The 22,871-nt window shown below is 39.4% G+C and overlaps 1 protein-coding gene across 3 annotated transcripts; it reads left to right on the top strand.

Annotated features, from left to right (window-relative positions):
- The first annotated feature begins 6 nt into the window (after positions 1-6).
- Positions 7-21,525, top strand: KCTD18 (potassium channel tetramerization domain containing 18). Of its 3 annotated transcripts, none has more exons than XM_004378296.2 (7): positions 7-100; positions 4,076-4,290; positions 6,595-6,806; positions 9,230-9,423; positions 10,478-10,572; positions 17,041-17,143; positions 20,353-21,525. In XM_004378296.2, the coding sequence occupies exons 2-7, from the start codon at positions 4,131-4,133 to the stop codon at positions 20,843-20,845; spliced, it is 1,257 nt and encodes a 418-aa protein (XP_004378353.1). In that variant the 5' UTR covers positions 7-100; positions 4,076-4,130; the 3' UTR covers positions 20,846-21,525. The 3 variants fall into 3 exon arrangements, with proteins under 3 accessions (XP_004378353.1, XP_023588728.1, XP_023588729.1); XM_023732960.1 differs by lacking the exon at positions 7-100 and adding an exon at positions 2,170-2,202; XM_023732961.1 differs by lacking the exons at positions 7-100; positions 4,076-4,290 and having other exon boundaries at positions 4,298-6,784.
- Positions 21,526-22,871: the final 1,346 nt, after the last annotated feature.

The raw sequence follows: 22,871 nt of genomic DNA, 5'->3' as shown, positions 1-22,871 counted from the left end.
GCTGGGGCTGCTGTGTTGCACGAGTAGCCGAGGAGGCGCTTACTTCCGTGTCGGGCCCCGCGGCGTCCGGCGGCCGCGCCGAGGGTTGGGCCGGCCGCAGGTCAGTCGGGGAGGCCGCCCGTTCGGTCCCGCCTGTGCAGAGCGGAGCGCCGGGTGGGCCGTGGGCCTGGGAGGCGGCGGGACGCCCCCAAGGAGAAGGCCTGGGCCCCGCTGTTAGCACTGGCGTCCCGGGCTGCAGGCTTGCGCTTCGGCCGATTCGGGGTACCCGGGCCGCGGGGATACCCCGGCAGGGCTTTCTGTTTTTTCAGGACTTCCGGTTCCCACCTGCTGTGGGGGAGAAGTGTGAATTCCCTCAGCAGTGTTTCTCAAAGAATGGGGCGGGGGCCTGTTAAAAATGCAGATTCCCTGGCCTCTCCTCAGACGTCCTGAACCAGACTCGCTGTATTTATGGCCCGGGAATCTGCATTTTCAGCAAGCGTCCCTGATGATACTGATGCAGGTGGTCAGAGAATTGCACATTGGGAACGCTGCTCCGGAGGACACTGCCTCCCAACACAGCAGGGAGCCTAAGTGGGTGCATTTGAGGATGAAGCCTGGGGAAGGGGGGCCTGTCCTTGAAATAGTGGTAGTCCTCTACGTTTGGAGAGACCGACTTGGGGGAGGGGTAGCTCTTAAATCTTGGATTCAGAGTGCTGCTGTGTACCTGTTGCCTCCCAGTCTTCAGATGGACTGATGTTTAGTGAGTGAAGGGCCTTCGAGGAGTCATGGGGATGAGGCAGTGATGAAGGCAGTAGCACGGAGGTACAGCCAGAAGAACTTGGGGTTGGCCTTGCCGATCTGGATTGGGCTGGCTCCACCGCTTACTAGCAGGACAGCTCTAGTATTGACCCTGTACACATCACTGTTTTTTTCTCCCCCAGTGCCTCTTCTGTCAGTGGGGACAGTAATTCCTATCTGATAGAGCTTTTGTGTGAATTAGAGTCTGTCAGGTGTCTCCTACAGTGGCTAGCACATACTAAACATTCAGAAAATGGAAATTACTAAGAGTGACACAGGCCCAGCCTTTCTGGGGTTTATAGACCCAAAGACTAGGGATTAAACAAGTGGAATAAGAGTAGACTCACGGACAAAGTACGTTTGGAAAACTGTGCAAGGATTCTAACGGGGGTGCGGGGTAGGGGGGGTTCTTGGGAAGGCCCTCCAAGAAGGGAGGTTTGCCCAGGGTCTCAAAGAACAGATAGAATTCTAGGGAGCTCTACCTGGGGCAAGATGAACCATCCCATCTCATGCCTTCGAGGGGGTTCTCTCACATGGATCAATTGGGATGCTGTTCCCAGGACTTCTAGACAGAATGAGAAGTCACACTGACAAGTGGTTTTTGAGATCTGGAACTCAAACCATTATGGTTTCTGTCTGCTGACCATGTTCGACAGACATGGTCTTCCTCTGGCTCTGATGATCTCCCTGTACTGTTTTATTGGAGTCCATCTATGTAAGGTTCTTACTTGATCACTTAGAAAAAAGTGAATGATATTGGTAGAGGAAAAGAGCATAGCTGTATTTGAGCCTCTTGGTGGCCATTTTAAACTTGCTATGAAATGTGAAGATACTGCAGATCTCAGTTTCGGGATTAACTTTTTCATCCCACAGTGTTGTTTCAGGTTCCATAGACATGTCCCAGTCACCCATGGTCATCTCCAGAATGAATTAAGAAATCAAACCCTTAAACTTCCCCAAAGCTTCAGCCATTTTAGAGTGAAGAAGCTGGGTGATTTAAACGTGTTCTTTGTTATTCTTCTAGATCAGTCTGGCTATTGGTATACAGAAAATTCTGATCTCAGTTAATAAATATATATCCCTTAGTTTCCTAAGAATTATAGTTAACATTTGTTACAGATTGAATTGTGCCCCTCAAAAATGTGTTGTAAATATAACATGTTGTAAATCCTAACCTCTATGCCTGTGGTTCTAATCCCATTTGGGAATGAGTTTTCTGTTATGTTAATGAGGCAGGATTAGTGTAGGATGTGTCTTGAATCAATCTCTTACAAGAGATAAAAGGAGCAGATTAGGCAAGTATCCTTGGGGGAAAGATTGATGCCAAGCCAAATGGAGAACTCCAAGGAACCAGGAAACAGAAGCTGAAGCGACAAGGATCTTCCGCCAGAACCGACAGAGAGAGAAAATCTTCCCCTAGAGCAGGTGCCCTGAATTCGGACTTGTAGCTTCCTAAACTGTGAAAAAATTAAATTCCGTTTGTTATAGCCATCCACTTGTTCTACTTCTGTTACAGCAGCACTAGATAACTAAGACAAAATTTGGTACTGGAAGAGTGGAGTGCTGCTTTAACAGATACCTAAAATGTGGAAGCAATTTTGGAATTGGGTAATGGGTAGAGGCTGGAAGAGTTTTAAGGTGCATAATAGTAGAAGCCTAGATTGCTTTGAGGAGACTGTTGATAGAATTATAGATGTCAAAGGCCGTTCTGGTAAGGGCTCAGAAGGAAGTGAGGAGAGCTATAGAGAAGGTCTCTATCTTGTTAGAGAATACATATGACACTAGCAGCAGAATGTTGCTAGAAATGTGGACATTATATGTGCTGGTGAGGCTTTAAAAGAAAATGATGAACATGTGACAGCTAATATAATTTGTTCTGCTGGGTTTTGAACTTGCTTGGTGCCTGTTATCCCTTCTTTCCTTCCAGTTTCTCCCATTTGTAATGGAAATGTCTACCTTGTGCCTGTTCCACCATTGTACTTTAGACACAACTTGTAGTCTAGTTTTCACAGGTTCACAAATGAAAAGGAATTTTGCCCCAGGATGGAATACGCCTAAAGTCTCACCCATATTTGATGTAGATGATTCAGAAGATGAGATTTTGGACTTGGAGTGGATTTAAGCCTTTTGGGATGACGTGATGGGGTGAATGTGTTTTGCATGTGGCAAGGACAGGAATGTTGGGGCGCCAAAGGTAGAATGTTATGGATTGAATTGTATCACCCCAAAATATGTGCTGTAAATCCTAACCTCTATGCCTGTGGTTCTAATCCCATTTGGGAATGGTTTTTCTGTTATGTTAATGAGGCAGGATTAGTGTAGGGTATGTCTTGAGTCAATCTCTTACAACAGATAAAAAAAGCAGATTAGGCAAGTATCCATGGGGGAAAGATTGATGCCAAGCCACATACAGATCTCCAAGGAACCAGGAAACAGAAGCTGAAAAGACAAGGATCTTCCCCCAGAGGGACGATCCTCTGACAAAGAGAGGGCCTTCCCCTAGGGTAGGCACACTGAATGCAGACTCCTAAACTGTGAGAAAAGGAATTTTTGTTAGTTAAAGCCATCTGCTTGTGGTATTTCTGTTATAGCAACACTAGATAACTAAGACACCATTGTTAATCATGTGTTCTTTTGTTTTCTTCAATCTCCAGAACCAACATCAAGTCCCTCAGTATACACCTTATTTCAAGATAAATAATATTTATCATTTATGAGTACTTACTCTGAGCCAGACACTGTTCTAAATGCTTTTTATATGTTGTATCAGTTATTCCTCAGACAGCCCTTTGAGGTAGGCGCCATCACTGCTTCCATTTTATAGATGAGGAAATGGAGGTGTAAGAAGATAAATAATTTGCTCAAGGTTCCCAAGCTAGTAAGTGGTAGAGCCTGGCAGCCGGATTCCAGGTTACTTGCTCATCTCCCCTGCAGTCTGGACAGCCCCTCAGACTTCTTACAGTTGAAAAGATACACAAATACCAAAGCTCATAAGCATACCTCACCTTGGCTTAACGTGTGACAGACCATCTTCACGTGCATCATCTTATTTAATTCTTTAAACAGTTCTTTCATCAGCTATGATTTGGTTGCTAATAGTTTATTATCTTTACAAATCCTCTGAGCCAAAGTTTTCCAGCTGCTCAGCATGTCTCCAACTTTTCATTTTATATAAAACAGTTCATTATTGCCAGTATTGAGGAATTTATTTGAAATCACATTAAGATGCATTTATTTCATTATTTGTTTCGCGTATTGTTTGAAATGTCAGTTGTGATTGTCTTTTATTTACATACAGGAGGATCTCCGTTGTTTTGCAGTTTCTGAAAGCTATTGGGGGAGTCGTGGGAGTGATGGAAGGCCACAAGGCAGAAGAGGAGGTGTTAGATGTTCTTCGACTGAATGTAGGAGGCTGTATTTACACAGCCAGGCGGGAGTCCTTATGCCGCTTTAAGGACTCAATGCTGGCGTCCATGTTCAGTGGTCGTTTTTCTCTAAAAACGGATGAATCGGGTAAGTGTCTAAAGTCTGTAAGCATGATCATGAATATTCATTAAAATAGGAGTCAGTTTAGATTCCCTTTGATTTTCCGAAACAAAACAAAATGTATGACATCAGTATATAAATCACTGAGATCCTCAGAGGACTGTTTGGAGTTTCATTAAGTCCATGTAGAAATTAGATCCCAGTTTCTAAAACCTGTGATGCTGTTGCTAAACGTTGGCAGAAGAAGTGAGATCGCCCTGAAGGCCAACCATGACCTAATCATGGGAATTAATGATATTCTGAAAGTCATTACATTCTGGCAGCTTCATAGGTAAAGGCACTGAGGCTGATTAAATATTAGTTTCTATTTGTGTTCTTCAAGTTAAAGTATTTCTGTGGAGAAACAAAAGAGCCCTCGTGGTACAGCTGTTAAGCACTTGGCTGCTAACCAAAAGCTCAGTAGTTTGAACCCACCAGCTGCTCCTCAGAAGAAGGATGTGGCAGCCTGCTTCCTTAAAGATTACAGCCTTGAAAACCCTATGGGACAGTTCTACTCTGTCCTGTGGGATTGCTATGAGTCGGAATCGACTCTACGGCAATGAGTATGGAGAAACAGCTGCACTTGTAGCTGACAGGGCAGTTATTTTCAGTGTACACTAGGGAGTTAACTTGCTTCCTAGTCTAGCTGCCTAGTCTTGTGTGGGCTGACGTGTATGTCAGTGCGGTGATACCATCAGCCACCCAGTGGCAGATGGCTGCAAGTTGGTGTTTCAGAAAGAAATTTTAAAACACAGGGCTAGGATTCTGTGGCTGGCGCCTACTCTGAGTGCTAGCGATGGTACTACTGGTTCTAAAAAAACTTCATCAACACAAGTGAGGCTTTTTGTGCTATCTTAGTTGTTCTGGGTTCACAGACCCCCACTCTTAGTTCTGTGTCAGAGAAAAGGATTAAGGAGTCTTGAGCACGCGGGGCTGTTCTAATGCTGGTAGACCAGGATTTTAAGAGATTGCTTTGCCAGGCGAATAGCAGTTGAAAGAATGTAAAAATCACCACTGACTGCCCAAGCCTTGATGTCCAACTGGACAGAAAGGTTGCTGATGAAAAGATGGTAAGCGGGGATTGAGCTTTCTTCTCTGCCTGTCAGTACTACTGTTTCACCTTCTTAATCCCTCTTTTTCTAAGCTGATCAAGGGAGGAAAGGAATTATTGAGTCACCCTGCACAGAAGTGTGTGCTTTAATTTTGCTAAATCGTCTAAGAAAAGTTTTTTTATCATGAAGCGATGCCAGCTTAGCATCTCTTTTTTTAAATTTAGGTTCTAACAGTACAGATAAAATTGGCTAACCTAACAATTCCAAACATATGGCATGCCTGGAGCTAGGAACCCCTGGTTTGTAGTATCACTAATATACAAGCCCTGACATGAGCACCTCGCATGCCTTCTCTAGGGAGGAATTCCATATGCCTTTCCTGGCCCAGCTGGGCAGAGGTTAGGGCCAAGCTTTCATTTCTACCAGCAGTCTCCTTGGCTTTTGTTGTGGCTGTGATAAGGATCCCTTGTGGCGCAGTGGTTAAGCACTCAGCTGCTAACCGAAAGGTTGATAGTTTGAACCCACTAGCTGTTCCATGGCAGTCTGCTTCCATAAAGATTTACAGTCTTGGAAACCCTCTGGGGCAGTTCTGCTCTATCCTGTAGGGTCGCTATAAGTTGGAATCGACTCGACAGCAATGGGTTTTGTTGTTTTTGGGACAGTGGGAATATGGTCATTGCATCTAAAGTTCCATTTGGGCCCCAGAATGCATTTTTCTATATGGTAGGTAAGAATACGGAGGGCCATCACTAGCCCATACAGTCTCCTTATGCAATTAGAAAAACTCACTCCTCCATTCAGGAAGATATAGCTCCATGGCAAGATGCATGGCTTGATGAGCCCCGCTTGCCGCCTTGGCCTGGCACCATTGTGCAGAGCATACTCACACAACCAAACATGGGGACCCTGGTGACATATGTTTGCATTTAGATTTACCTGCAGTGTTACAGAGATACAGCTGACTTTCCCTAACAACCCATTCACAAGTTAAATTTTAGAATATCACCTATTTGTAGGCTGAGGATTTCTAGTACATCATATTTGCTGCTCCAGTAAAGAATCAAAAGTCTAGCTCAGTTTGATTGACTAAATCTATTTGAACACTATATGTTAACTTTCTCATGAGAAGGAAAATTTTCTAATCCCTGAGATTCTCAGAGTGATTTAGTTTGACTTACTGAAATTTGATCATTAGTCATAATGCTTATATGCAACCATTTTTGAACTGAATGTTTTCTAGGGGCTTGTGTTATTGACCGTGATGGACATCTGTTTAAATACCTTCTGGATTATCTTCATGGAGAAGTTCAGATTCCCACCGATGAGCACACTCGCGTCGCCCTGCAGGAAGAGGCTGATTACTTTGGCATCCCCTATCCATACAGCCTGTCTGACCACTTGGCCAATGAAATGGAGACATATTCTTTAAGGTCAAATATAGAACTTAAAAAGGTCTTGGCATTTTCTTAAGTTTTAAAATATATATATCGATTATGCACAAAGCAACGTGTATTGTTTTGCCTAGCCTATGTTGTCACATAAACCAAACAGGAAAGTCTTACTTTTTATAATTTTTGTAGACATGTTTCTTAATTACAACTACTCAGTGTTACTAGGCCAAAATTCCATTCTAGAAAAGTATATTACATTGACACTCAAAGGTTTATTGAGTTTATATTCCTCATTGAAAATTCAGCATGTTTGATGGCATTTTTTAAAATAGAACTATTCTGCTCCTGAAGTTCTTTTTAAATTAAGAGAAATACTGTAGTACGTGAGGATAGAGTGGTATTATTTTGTTTACCAAAATGACATTTTTTAGGAGAATAGTCATGATGAATAAAATATTGCATAAAATCTCTTACCTCATTACTGAATGTAACAGTTTGTTACTACATTAAAACATTAATTAGATTACCGTACTTTAGTTTGAGATCAGTAAGCCTTTTTTTTTTTTTTTAAGATGCTTGTATTTTAATCACATTTCACAGATCTTTACATGACTTGAAAAGCTTTATTATCTGTCTTTTTAAATAAGTATTTATTTTGCTATTAATTAATTCCCTTGGGCATCTAAGAAAAATATTTTTCCCAGATAATTGTTAATAGCGAAAACTGATCTGACTTGGTTTGAGTTACTTTGAATTGGATGTCATAGGAGAACCAGCTCGTAGCATAGTTATTAGGAGTGGGGCATGAAGAGAAAGTTGGTTTGGTTCGGGGTCCCTTTTAGTAAATTGTATGCTTATATGGGTTCTGCTACTGCAGTTATTGATAAATTGAATTGTTAAACGACAGTCTTCCAGCACTGTTTGCCACGTCTGCAGAATAGGGCTGAGAAAGCCTGACTGGAAGGCTGAGGCAGGTTAGCATTCATCTCTTTAAGTCCCAACTTGTTAGGGATGTAGCATGCACACGTTGATTCTGTTCAGTTAACACATTTATTTCAAATGTTTGTTGTATGTATAGCACTGAACTAGGGACTGTATGGACACAAAGAAATACAACATGTGATCCTTGCCCTTAAGCAGTTGATAATATAGTTGTGCAAATAAAGTTAAAAAACTATACAGGAGTTAAATAGCGATATATAATGACAATGCAAGACATGTTAAGAACCTGTTTTCATTCACTGAGTCAGTAAATATTGAGCACTTCCTTCATGGCAGGTGTTTTAGTAGGCACTTGGCATACATCAGTGAACAAAACAGACACAAGTGCCTTTTCTCACGGAGCAATGTCATTTCTCCCAGGGAAGGCCCGTGCCACTCCACTGGGGGAAGCCTTCGAGATCCATGCCCATTAGCACCTTGTAGTCCCACCTGGTGGCACTTATTACACTGTGTGGTGATGGCTTCGTTAATGTCTCTCCTTAGCATTATTAGCTATAAGCTCTAAGGGCACAAAGGTTCTGTGGCTTGCTCACCATATCACCAGGACCTTATATATCAGCTGTGTGCTTGGCATATAGTTGTTGTGTTGTTAGGTGCCATCGAGTCAGTTCCGACTCATAGCGACCCTATGTACAACAGAACGAAACACTGCTCGGTCCTGCACCATCCTCACAATCATTGTTATGCATAAGCCCATTGTTGCAGCCACCATGTCAATCCATCTCATTGAGGGTCTTCCTCTTTTTCGCTAACCCTCTACTAAGCATGATGTCCTTCTCTAGGGACTGATCCCGCCTGACAACATGTCCAAAGTATGTGAGACGTAGTGTCACCATCCTTGCTTCTAAGGAGCATTCTGGTTGTACTTCTTCCAAGACAGATTTGTTCCTTCTTTTGGCAGTAGGTACTTAATATTCAAGTGAATGAGTGAATAGGTGAATAAATGCCAAATGAATTGAGAGCCTTGGTACTGAGTTCATATATTCATATCTTTCAGTGTAAAAGAACAAGTTCATCTGGTTAATCCATAATTAGAATGTGGAGTTCAAAATTGGGATAAACCACAGGGCTAGTCAGTAGAAGGTGAAAGGAAGATTGAGTCAAATGGGAAAATTTAGAGAAAATAGTCTAATGGGAAAAGAATAAGGTTTCACTTTTACTTATTCAATGAACATTATAAAATTAAAAACGATGTTGGCAGTAAGGCCAAAGGAGGAGGAAGTAAAGCTGGATTTCCAGGTGGAAAAGGATTCTCTAGATGAAAAGGTGTTGGGTTTTTGGGCAGTGGTTTTTGTGATTTTTCCTTCCATAAATCTAACAAATGCATGTCTAGCTTTTAAAGGCATAAAGATTAGGCTGAATTTCATAATCTTTTTATTTCTCTTACGACCAACTGAAATTGAAGCTTTACACAAAAGTAATAGAGTAAATTCATTTTCGCTTTAGAATTAAATTCAAATTTTATATATTTTTCTGCTCCAGGCTTTAACAGACTTCTGCGATTCGTATGGCTTAGTTTGCAATAAACCAACAGTTTGGGTTCTACACTATCTTAACACATCTGGTGCAAGCTGTGAGAGCAGAATTATTGGTGTGTATGCCACAAAAACTGATGGAACAGATGCTATTGATAAACAGCTGGGAGGAAGAATTCACAGTAAAAGCATTTTTAAAAGGTATGTCCACATTTAAATATGGAAAAGAACAAAGTACAGTCTTGGTCTTGTCTAAGAGGTGTTATTGAATGGAATATGCCCTTGACTAGAAAAGACCATCAACACCTCTCAGCAGACAGAGTGAGTCCCAGTAGCTGGGGAGACAGGCCTGCTTCATGAGGAGATTTTAATTAAGACAATTTTACTTATACATAAACTACAGGCCATCTGCATGGCCTGGTGTAGTGGATATGAACTGGGATTGTGCACCAGAATCCCCTGAGAGGCTTTAAAAAAGAAAGAAGGAAAAGAAAAGCCACATGCCTGGTATCTTTCTTGGATCATAGTTCAGGGACAGAGTCATCAGGCCGGCTTCATCTTCTGTGAGGGATGAAGGACTTCCTCGGTCCCTTTCACCTTTCAAACTCTCTGACTTGAGCATGTTAAATTCTTAAGAGGCAGTCTCTTAATGTTTTTCCTGTAATCTTATTTACCCTGGTCAATTCCTTTAACAAACTTTTTTTTTAATTGTCTGGGAGATTGGATCGGGTCACATATTAGTTAAGGCTAATGCATGACTGTATAATCTTGCTTCTTAGATGATTAAATATATAATTAGTAGTTTCTGAATTCTTTATAGGCAAGGAGTCTTCTATATAAGATATGTAAGTGCCTGGCATAGTGCTAGAAAAGTTTTAGTCAAAGTTGAATCTTTTCTAACTTTACTGGAGTTAGGTGATTTTTAAAAAATTTGAGTTTAACGATGTGTTGATTTGTCTACACAGTCTATAGTGTGAAATTAAGATATTTTACCACCGTAAAAAGAGATCAAATGTAGGTTTGTGTATGAGTGTGTATATATGTATGTATATGCATGTATGTATGTATATATATATGCTTAAGGGTCACAAACAACTATTCAGTGCTTGTGTATTTTTTTTCTTAATTAAAAAGCACTTATTGAGTGTCTATTAGCTGTACACACACACACACACACACACACACACACACACACACACACACACACACTCATACCTAGGTAGTATATTTTCATTACTTTTTGCAATATTTTTAGAGAGGCGGGAAATAATGTTCAGTACATCTGGAGCTATTATTCAGTAGCAGAATTGAAGAAAATGATGGATGCCTTTGATGCCTGGGAAGGAAAAGGTACAGTGCAGTTTTTTTATTTCATGGGAACAGGTAGACTTTTTCTTTGTAAGACCAAATAAGTTCAAATACTGTATTTGTTTTTTTTTGAAAAACTACTTTTTGTGTGTTTCGGTCAAGATATTTGTGACCTCATGGTAATACTCAGGCAGTTTTACTTTCAGATCTGTAAACCCCATGAACTGCTAAGTATTATTATTAGTTTATAATTCAGCTATCTGAAATATGCTTCTGTTAGTTATACTTATTTAGTTCAATTAAACAAGAGTTTAATTCAGTTAAACCTAGCACCTACTATGTACCTAGCACTGTCCTAGGAAGTATACTTCTAAATTAAGCATAAAATGTATACTCAAGAAAGGAGAAAGAAAATGAAAATATGCTGGGGAAGACATCTAAAAAGCCTTTATAAAACAATTAAAATAGCTATTAGACGTCCACTTTGAAAATGGACCGTTTTTACCAAGCTGCTTTTGTCAGAGTTGATAATAATAAGGCCTGGAATACACAGTGTGATAAGTAGTTTACATTGAGTATCTCTTAGTCTTAAAACAACCCTGTAAATTACTTCCCATTCCCATTTTATAGATGGGGAAACTGAGTCTCAGAGAGGCATCATCACTTGCTTAGGGATCACAGGAGTAACTGTTCTATGCTGAAGTTTTTTTTTTCCCCTTAATTAACAAGCTTGTATTGACTGTCTATTAGTTGGAAACCTCTATAAGTCTTAAAATTGGGCCCAGAGATAAATAAGACACATCTCAGTTCGCAAATGATTTTAAAAGCTTGTAGAGACTGACATTGCAAGTCACGTCAGAGTGAATAAAAAGAGAAGAGACAACTCAGAGGGAAGAGCCTTTTATAAACTCCACATCAGCTGGTCCTCCTGCAGGCGGGGTGCTAGCACCAGCTTTTTCTTCCTTTTCTTAACTTTGCTCCACTCACTTTTCCTTCTTTTTCCTTTCTTATCATTAGCCCTCAAGCAGGCAGGAAGAAGTATAATAGTGAAAGAAGCGTTAATCTCTTTAAGCTTACTATTTCAGATTTAATTTACTTTAAGACACTTAACGCTTAAGGAGAGGAAAAAACCACATGGTGTTCTGTGTCTCCTTTTTGTGCCTCTGGATGGCAGGACGCCCAGGAGCCCTTGGGAGGGCTTAGGCTTGGCTTCTTCCTCCACTGACTTAGGAAGCTGAAGTGGAGAACTGGGATCACTGGCTTACAAAACATGCAACTGATTTTAACTTTTTGGAAAGCATGTAATGGAGCATGATTGTTATTTAACAAAGTTCTGGAAGGTCTGTGGAAAGCCACAAGACAGGAAACAGAAGTAAGAGAAAGAACTATTGGAAGCGAGAAGACAGAGTCATTGTTATTTAGGACAATATGTCTTTTTAGAAAACCCAAGAGGATCAACTAAAAATATTTTAAATGATGAGTTTAGCTGGATACACTGTAAGTATACAAACATCAGTAGGCTACATACGGTAAATCAGTTAGAAATTATAGGTGAAAATCCCATTCACAATAGCAAAAAAATAAAATAACTGGGACTGCCCTACTAAGAAACGTTTGGGTCTTTTTTGAAGATAACTGCGAAATGTATCTATTTATCTGTTCATCCATCCTTCCTTCCTTCCATGCATCCATCTATCCATCTTTCTATCTATGAGAATGATGACATGAAGATAATGGGGAGACAATATCATGGTCTTGAGTGAATATTATAAAGATGTCAGTTCTTTCCAGATTATAGGTTTCCTATACCATAGTTCCTACCAAAATCTCGATGAAACTCTTTGAGAATCTTGAGGAAATGATTCCAAAATTCCTCTGGAAGAATAAACAGATAAAATACCCAAGAACATTTTGGGAAATAAAAGTAATTAGGGGCATGAGTTTAGCTCTGTTTGATAGTAAAACATAATATATATCTATAATAAAAAAAACCATGTGTTACTGGAATGAGAATAGATACAGAGATCAAGAGTAGGCCTGAATAAAAGTATAAGAATAAAAATACTATGTAATAAAGTATTAAATATCAGTGTAAAGGGGGTAGATCATTTAATAAGTAATTGAGAAATATGCTAACTACATGGGAGGAAAAATAGAACATTAACCTTACACCATTTATCAAAATAATTCCCTGTGGATTTATAAATTAAAAACAGAAGCTAATAAACTAACGGAAATTTAAGCAAATAATTGATTTCTTTATAGGGAAAGAAATTATAAGCCCAAAATAAATCACAAAGATAGATAAACTTGCTTACATAATATTTAAACTATCTAGAACTTTAAGATGTTTAAAAAAACTATAAATCAAATTAAAAGAGTAATAAAAAATACTGACTGGACAATAAGTTAATATCTTTAATATAGAGAGGGTTTATTTAAGTTGATTAGAAAATCAACTACCAAAAAAATGTGCAAGGTTCGTGTCCAGAAAATTCTGAGAAAAGGAAATAAACGTGGCAGGATTATTTATGAAGAAAATATAAATTAAACGCGAACTATTTTTTTACATGCCAAATTAGTAAAGTTTTCTCATGCATTCCTGGCAGGAGTAAAAACTGATATAACTTTTTTGGAAAATAATTTGTCAGTACTTATCAGTAGCATCAGATTTGTTCATATTCTCTGACCCAGTAATTCTACTTCTAGGAATTTACTTAAGGATATAATCAAATGTAGACAAAGGCTTATGAATAGGGAGATTCAATTGCATTTTGTTCATAATAGGGAAACATAAAAACAATCCAAATGTTTAATAATAGAGAATTAAATACATTTTGGCACATCCACACGATGGAATAGAATATTATTTTTGAATAACTTTATACATAGAAGAATGCCCATGATAAAATAAGAAATGATAAAAAAGTAGGAAACAAAACTAAATGTAAAGTGTTTTCAATTATGTGCATATCATATAAATAGAAAAAAGACTGGAATGAAATGCATCAAAGTGTCATGAGCCATGAGTCCTGGTTATAGGATTAGGAGCGATTTTGATTTTATTATTTATCCTTTTCTATATTCTTCAGGGTTTGTACAATGAATGTGAATTACAGGTAGCCCCCAACTTATGACATATTTGAGTTACGATTAATGGCACTTATGACCGTCCTTTTTTTTTTGTACATCTTATCATTAGTAATATGTTGCAGTGCATTTTTGTTGATGTTATACTTCTCAGATGTTCACTTGAAGATGTTCAATTTTATGATTTACTGTTGAAAACTGCTGGATTTATAAAGATACTGATAGTAAAAGGCAATAATAATGAAAACTAAAAAAAAAAAAACACGAGGTATTTGACTTAGAACGGACAATAGAGTCGTGGGAACGGAACTTGTCGTAAGTTGGGGACTACCTGTACTTTGTAGGTAGAAAAAAAATGAAATTTATTTAAATAAATTACAGTATATCCATACAATGGAATATTGCTCAGCAATAAAAAGAAATGATCATAGACCTATATGTCAACATGGATGAATTTCCAAAGCACAGTGCTAAAGAGGCCAGACACAAAAGGCTACATATTATATGATTCCATGTGTATTACATTCTAGAAAAGGCAAAACTGTAGGGAAGGGGAAGACATTACTGCAAAGGAGTATGAGGGAGTGTTTTGGGGTGATGGAAGTGTTCTATATTTTGATTATGGCTCTGATTACATGACTGTATACATTGGTCAAGACTCATCAAACTATATACTTAAAAGGAATGAATTTTATTTTATGTAAATTATACCTGAGTAAACTTAAAAAAAAAAAAAATCCTTAATAGACAAGATTTGGGAATCAATATGTAAGCTTTGGAGCATGATCAAATAGTTCCAGAAAGTTATTAACTTAAGATGAGGTTCATAGAGTTCTTTGAGTATTGGACATATTTAATATATTTAATAATTTATATGCCCAGCTTGCCAAATTGATTATTATCAGAACTTTAATAATAAAAGGAAGACACCAAGTCCATTCTTGGGACTTACAAGGTTAATTTTTAAAAATTTTTTATGCCACTGTGGTGCAATGGATCGCATTCATATGGCCTTTCTCCCCATGGCCTTGTAACTCCCACCAAATGACTGGGTGGGACTATGCAAATGAGGTACTTGTGGCCCACCAAGGCGACTGGATAGCTTGCTAATAATGCAAATAAGGTGCATGGAACCCTGTAGGGATAGGACCATGCAAATAAGGTGTATGGGACCCTAACAAGGGGATTGGTCAGTTTTGCCATCCTACTGTGTTTAAAATGAGCCATCCCAGAGGCAGACAGGGGGACCTCACTACCACCAAGAAGGAAGAGCTAGGAGTGGAGTGCATCCCTTGTACCCAGAATCCCTGTGCTGAGAACCTCCTAGACTCAGGAGAGAGAGCTATAACACTGGAGATGGTGCAAGACGGCAAGAAGTGGTGGCATAGAAACAGTGGCAGCAGAACCAGGAGACCTGTGTGAAACAGTGCACTGGGCTTCCCAGTCCAGGGGGCAGGGTGGTTACAGTGTGTATGCCAACCCATGGAGTGAGAGCTGAGTACCTTCAGTCAGGAGGCTTCCTAGTGGAGTTCTGGCGGAGTGGGGTGCCTCTGCGCATTTGTAAGCAGAGCTAGGCTTGCTGACTCACAGAGCAAGAGAGCTGAGCTCCTTCAGGTCAAGGCTGGCAGAGTGGGGTGCCTCTGGGCACTTGTAACACTTGCCCAAGCAGGGCAGCGGCTATAGAGGCTGAGGGCCAGAGAGAGGCCTGCCTGTGGGCACGGCTGAGAAGATGCTGTCCTGATCAAAGTACTGTATACTGAATTGTAACCTGTTACTTCCCTAATACACCTCATAACTGTAAGTATGATTTGTGAGTTCTGCCATTATAACAAATTATCTAACCCAGCAGAGAAGTAGAGAGTGCTGTGGGAGGGACAGCTGGTGTCAGAACTGGTAAAAAAGGTTAGAGGCTGGAGGTATGTCTGACCTCTGCTTCATAGGAATCAGCCTTGGGTGGCTGATGTTGATAATGATTCTCTCTCCTTCCTCTTATGAAGTTAGATGAGGAACGCTGCCAAGCCATTTTTACCACCAAGTAGTTTTTATTCAACATTATTCTTTAAGCCTTTTTCCATGTGTCTGCATATAATTTTTATGTTTTTTTTTTTTTTGAGGTGAAATTCACATAGCAAAATTTGAACTGTTATTAAAGTGTCCAATTCACTGGCATTTAGTACACTCAATGTTATGTAGTCATCACCTCTATCTACTTCTAAGACATTTTCATCACCCCAAAAGGAGACTCCATGCCCATCGAGCAGTTACTCTCCATTGTCCCCTCCCTGCAGCCCCTGGCAACCACCAATGTGCTTTTCATCTCTATAGGTTTACCTATTCTGGACATTTCATTTAAATAGAATCATATAATATGTGACCTTTTGGGCCTGGCTTCTTTCCCTTAGCATAATGTTTTTGAGGTTCATAGGCTACATTTTTCAGCTTTTAATCAGAAACATATCAGATTTAAAAATTAAAATGAACTTGACCAGGATTTTGACCTAAACATATTAACTCAGATTATTAGTTCTCATTTGAAAAAGTGCATATAGGGTAATGCTATCTCATATTTGTATAGCAGTTGTTGTTTGCAGAGTGGTTCATGACAACTGCCTGATTAGATGGTCACAGCAACCCCATGAGGCAGACAGGGTAAGTGTGAGTATAAGCCTCACTATACAATACGATGACAGTAAAACCTGTGAGAGCTTGAACCTGTGTCAGGCAGAAAACCTGTAAGAGAAGGAAAACTAAATATTTTCCACTACAATGAGTGATAGAAAAGTGGTAAGACTGCACTCCGTCAAAGTTGGAAAGTCTGTGAGACCTGGAAAAACAAGGCAGTCCCATCAAATTCTGGCTCTCAAAGGTCGCATGGTACTACTCCTAACACTAAGGCTTATGGTAAAGACACCCAACATCTATTGAGTGCTTAGTCTGTGCCAGGCCCTATTCTAAGCATTTATTAATTCATTTAATCCTCACAGCAATCCTGTGAGGTATATATGATTATTGTCATCGTTTCACAGATGAGAAAATTTAGGCAAAGGTTAAGTGACTTTCCCAAGGTCACACAATTAGCGAGTGACAGAAGTAGGATAGGCCATCTTGGCCCCAGAGACTACGCTCTTGTCCAGCACACTCAGCTGCCCAGGGCAGACACAACGACCTGCTGGGTTTTCTCACTAATAAACAGCAGAGTCAGGGCTGGTGCCCAGTGCTTCCTAGACCCAAGCTGAGAGCTGGGCCACTCCACTGCACTGTCGCTTAGTGTGAGCGCTTCTTGTTTGTGCTGTACACATCTCCCTTTGTCAGCTGGGAGGAGGTGTGAACCTCAACCCCTGCCCAATTTTTATGAAACAATGTTGCTGAACATTTTGCAGTGGATGATGGCTCTCTTAACTATGCCTTTTTGTCTTCCAGGTGTTAGCTACTGGCGGGTGCCTCACGAGCTGATAGAGTGTTGGACACTGGAAGAGCAGCCTTTACTTGGAAGTCTGCGACATATGGCCCCAGTTCGAAAAAGGTTATCTGTGCTCTGTTGATTATTTGTTTTTTTATCTGTGACCTGTGTTTTTACTGCCTTTTATAAGGGGGAAATGAATACTGGTTCTTGACCTTGCTAAGCTTATTAGTCACCTAGATGAATATTCTGCCTTACCGTCAAAATATATGTCTAGTAAATGCAAAGTTACCAAAACTGTGTAAAGAGTGAGAGTAACTTTCTAAAGCTGAGTATGTTCTTATTGGGAGAATAGAAATTATGTGAGAAGGAATTTTCTCCTCGCAAAGGTGAAATCCCAGTCTTTGCTGGCAATAGTCAGAGAATTTATTTAGACTTACTATTTGAAATTTATTGTTACTCATTCTGAATTCCTTTCTTCCTGTTATTGTCACAAATAATATTTTCCCCCTTTTTATTTAATGGTCTTTTATTGTATTCCATTAAATTATTCACATTAAATTCACTCCATTTCTGTGTCTTTCACTGTATTTTAAATACATTTAACATCATATTTCTTTTTTAGTGTCTGGATATTTTAGTTTCTGAGTAGTCATGGCCTTCCAGATGTTCAGGTTTCTTGATCACCTGTTCTGGAATTTTATTACTCAGTGCCCCAGTGGAATTTCAGACTACTTTCTTACTTTATCCTCTGGATCTGTCACAGAAGTGCAGAATTTATTCAGGCTTTTAGTAGTTAATCATCTCTTGTCAAAACACATCTTGTTCCTTAAAGGCTCTAATTTTATTATCATTATTTATTTTGCTTTTTGAATCTACAGTTAGCAAATATTATTTGAGTCTAGAGCAATGATTCTCAATTGGGAGTGATTTTGTCTCCCAGGGGACATTTGATGTCTTGAGACATTTTTGGTTATGACCATTGGGAGGGGAATTGCTACTGGCATCTAGTAGGTAGAGGCCACGGATGCTGCTAATGATCCTACAGTGTGCAGAACAGCCCCGTACAGCAACAGATTATCTGGCCCAAGATGTCAGTAGTGCCAATAGTGGAGAAACCCTAGCCTAGAGTCTAGTGGAAGGTGTGGACAGACAGGAAAATGAGCAAGAATGGTTTTTATGGAGACTCACACTTGGGTTAGTTGTCTTTCCTCTGGGAATCCGTTAATCATCATTTTTGATGTATCAAAAGGATAATGATAATGATGAAACACTTGTGAGATCCCAAAGAACCATCTGACTCACCAGATAAAATTTAATTATGACCAGTAGAGTTTAAACAAACAAACAAACCAGTTGCCATCAAGTTCATTCTGACTCATAGCGACCCCATTTGTGTTAAAGAGTAGAACTTTGCTCCATAGGGGTTTCAATGGCTGATTTTTCAGAAGCAGATCACCAGGCATTTTTTTCTGAGGTGCCTCTTGGTAGACACGAACCTCCAACCTTTCAGTTAGCAGCTGAGCATGTTAACCGTTTGTACCACTCAAGGACTCCAGTTGAGTTATAGGGTTGAATATATTATAATCACATTTCTTGCCTCATATGTTGTTGTTTTTGGGTGCCATTGAGTTAATTTCAACTCATGGTGGCCCCACGTGACAGAGTAGAACTGCCCCATAGGGTTTTCTAGGCTGTAATCTTTATGGAACCTCCTTCCCACGGAACTGCTGGGTAGGTTCAAGCTGCCAACCTTTCGTTTAACAGTCGAGTGCTTAACCATCGTGCCACCAGGACTCCTTTTGCCTAATATAGTAACTCTCAAATAACTAGGCGATTATGATCCCATTTTCAAGAATCAGAGTTCACTACATGTGATATCCGCCTCTGAAATGCACACTGATGCTGTGTGAGAGGGAGAAGACTTGGAGGACTGATGTGATGTGCGCATCCAGGAGGTGGTTTTCATGAAGCAGAACTGGCAGAAGCCATGGAAGGAGCAAGAAGGTTTTTGACAATGGTGTTTGACAGTTTTAAGGTCACCCTTTTAAGTGCTCACCTTAGGCTTTTTATAATGAATGGTAAACTCAATTCAGGAATCTTTGAAAAGTTTGTCCAATACTTCTCAAAATCAAAAGGCATCTGTCATGAATTGAATTATGTCCCCCCAAAAATGTGTGTATCAGTTTGGCTGGGCCATGATGCCCAGTATTGTGTAGTTGTCCTCCATTCTGTGATTGTAATTTTGTGTTAAAGAGAATTAGGGTGGGATTATAACTCCCTCACTAAGGTCACATCCCTGATCCAATGTAAAGGAATGTAAAGGGAGTTTCCCTGGGGTGTGGCCTGCACCACCTTTTATCTTACGAGAGATAAAAGGAAAGAGAAGCAAGCTGAGAATTGGGGACCTCATACCACCAAGAAAGCAATGCCAGGAGCAGAGCGCATCCTTTGGACCCGGGGTCCCTGCATAGAGAAGCTCCTAGTCCGGGGGAAGATTGATGAGAAAAAGCCGACAGAGAGAGAAAGCCTTCCTCTGGAGATGATATCCTGAATTTGAACTTTTAGCCTACTTTACTGTGAAGAAATAAATTTCTCTTTGTTAAAGCCGTCCACTTGTGGTGTTTCTGCTATAGCAGCACTAGATGACAAAGACAGCATCTAACTACATCATGGGTTTGGTCATTCTAGCAGTTTCTAAAATGTGTTCCACAGAATGCTAATTTTACTGGATGTCAAAGGTAGTTTCGTTACAGAGTGATTGGGAAATAATGGATCCAACAAAGTTAAACAGGCTTCTTTACCGTAGGCCTTCTCAGAACATATAGTTTGTTAATGTGGATTATAAAGCTCCAAGAGGAGAACAAAATATGCAACAGCATTTCTCAAATTTATTTGACTGTGAAATGCTTTTTTTCCTCAGTAAATTTCTTGAAATTGTTGCTCTGGGAAAAATAACTGAGGATATTCCTGGTTATCCTATAGATCACATTAGGACTCTTGGGAACAGAGTGATATGTCGTATAACTCTTGTGTAACACTCCAAATTTTAAGTTGTCAGTATTAACATTGTGTGTGATTTTTAAGATGAGAGATTGTCTTTTAGGAGATTATCGGTATGCATTCAAGTTGAAAACATCTTTCGTAAATTTGCTAATTTATGTATTGACTTTGTTGGGGATGAGAGATATGGTAGTTTGATAGCTATAAATCTTCTGACTGTTTAATTCTCCAGAAAACCTTTTTGTTAATCCTGAAGGTAAAATTTGGCGATGTTTCCATTAGTTATTGAAGCTGTAAATGCTGAAAATGACATGTTTCTGTATTTACAGGCGACTGGTAACTTTCAATGAAGAGGAACAAAATGTGAACTGTAAGACTGGTCCTAAGCCAGTAAGATTTTTGGGCCCTTCCACAAGCACCCAGATCAAAGTCAAAAACTCAGCTTCAGTCAGGGTGTCTCCAGCCAGGGCTCCCCAAACCTCAACTCAAGCGACAGCAAACCCGCCTCATAGCAGCTCTACGCTTTCGAAAGCCACGTCTACCATGGGCACAAGGGTATGCGGGCAGCCCCAGGCTTCCTGGGGAACCAGGAGTGCTGAAAATGGAGCCCCACACCCACCTCCAGCAAAGGTTCTACTCTCTGACAAGAAGTCTACACCCAATCGAGTGATCAAACTGAAGCGGACTCCACTGTGTGCCACTGTGCCTGCTCAGCCCACCTCCACAGCAGCGAATCAAACCCGCTCTCCGGAGCTGCCTGCTCCTGAAGCTTCCAGCACTGTGGGTGTGCGGACCGAAAACGGGAATGATGAAAGTAATTGATAATTGAAACTTGTTGTTTGTCTCCCAGAGCTTCTAATGCGTTTGAAAGAAATAAGCGACTGTTTCTCGTTGCAGTCAAGGTGAACACTTAGGTTTATATTTAGGATAATTACGAGAAAAATGACTGGTGTAAAGTAGGAATGGAGGAAGGGGGAGTTTAAGTGGCTAGGACTACATTTATGTCCATTTCCCCAACTTTTAAATGATCATTCATCTAGGGACAGTTTGAATTTCAGGTTTAAAAAAAATTTTTTTTAATGGTTAGTTGTATTAAGGCAGCAAACAGTGCAGCAAAATAATCACTAGAGAAGTTGTCCATTTTGCTGCTGAAATAATGATAGATTAGGCACTTTTGTAATGTTACTTATTGTAGCCCAGGAATAGAAGTGAAGTTTGGGCTTAGATATTTCTGTCTGGTGAAACGGAAAGAGGGTGATATTAGTGCTTCTCCGTACTATATCGCAGCCAAGAGAGATTTGAGAGAGAAAATGTAGATCAAGGTGAACTCCCTACAAAGTTACTCTCAATCTCAGAAGACAATATGGAAAGAAATGATGAGGAGGAAAAAAATGACAGTAATTCAGGATCACTGTTTGACTCTCAAGTGAACTATAGTACTTTCTTTTCTAGATGGGCTTTTTTTTTTTTTTTTAAACTATTTTCCGTTAGATTTATTTATACATCACAAGAAGATTTCTTGGGATAAGAACTACATGTCTTTGGTATGAATTGTTAAAATTTCTTATTTTAATTTGAATAGTCAAGTTTTGAAGGTATTTTGAAAAAGAGAAGTTAAAAGTTTAACTTTTTAAACAAAGTTAATATTTGTTTTTCAGACATGACCATGGAAGAGTCACTCTGATTATACAACATGGTTTTTTATGCATAAAATTTCCACATAACTTGAATTTAATATTTTTAATCAGAATATTTTGATTAATCCTCTAGTTTTTCATGACTGTTCAGTTATGTTTACTCTTATATTTTATGTTTTATAATTGGATAACATATTTCTACCTTCAGTGAACAGTATGCCTTCAGTGTGTTAGTTCATAAAGCAGGGTACCTTTTTACTCAAATGTTTATCATTGTACTTGCATTACTTTGAAAGATAAAAATAAGTATCCTCAAAAACATTACTTTTTACAAAATAAAGTAAAACCTTTCCATAAAAAGTGACATTTTCTGTGAATGTACTTCCTTAAGCCTTGGAGCCACTTGAGTAGTTTGAAAGTTTTTCAGTTCGATGTTGTTTGTTGTTAGTTGCCCCCGAGTTGGCTCTGACTCACGGTGACCTTATGTACAAGAGAACGAAGCACTGCCCAGTCCTGTGCCATCTCCATGACGTTTGATGTTCGAGCTCGTTGTTGATGCTGTTGCGTCAGTCCATCGCATTGAGGGTTTTCTTCATTTTCGCTGACCCTCTACCACATATGATGTCCTTTTCTAGTGATTGGTCTTTCCTGATGATGTGTCCAAAGTAAGCAAGATCAAGTCTCGCTATCCTCGCTTCTAAGGAGCATTCCAGTGTGTTCAGTTTATATAAGTATCTATTTCTGCTTGCAAAACTGCTTTTTTGTTTAGATAAGGTATAAAATAATTAAACTAATTTTGGATAACTATACAAATACTAGCAGCCTTTTAAATAGGTGGTTTATTTGGTTAGAAAAAGTGATTATTTAATTGAAGATCCATAAATGACATTCCCCTGTGGAATATATAAAATATTCAGTTGTTGTTGTTAGGTGCCATCAAATCAATTTTGACTCATAGCAACTTCAAGTGACAGATTAGAACTGCCCCACAGTGATGGGGACCTGCGGAAGGATCTGTTTTATGTTTTAAAATAATCTTTTATTTCAATATTGACTTACTACTTTATAATTTATATTTTCATGTATTTTATTTCATTTTGCTTTTGAAGCTTTAGAACAACACTAATGAAGTAATCTTCATTAGTTCTCTTATAGATCAAGAAAATGAGGTTCAGAAAAGTTGTCTGTACAGTAATCACACACACACACAT

The sequence above is a fragment of the Trichechus manatus genome, unplaced genomic scaffold (assembly GCF_000243295.1).
Source record: "Trichechus manatus latirostris isolate Lorelei unplaced genomic scaffold, TriManLat1.0 scaffold00056, whole genome shotgun sequence".
Classification (NCBI taxonomy): domain Eukaryota; kingdom Metazoa; phylum Chordata; class Mammalia; order Sirenia; family Trichechidae; genus Trichechus; species Trichechus manatus.
This window is presented reverse-complemented; position numbering and strand designations above follow the sequence as displayed.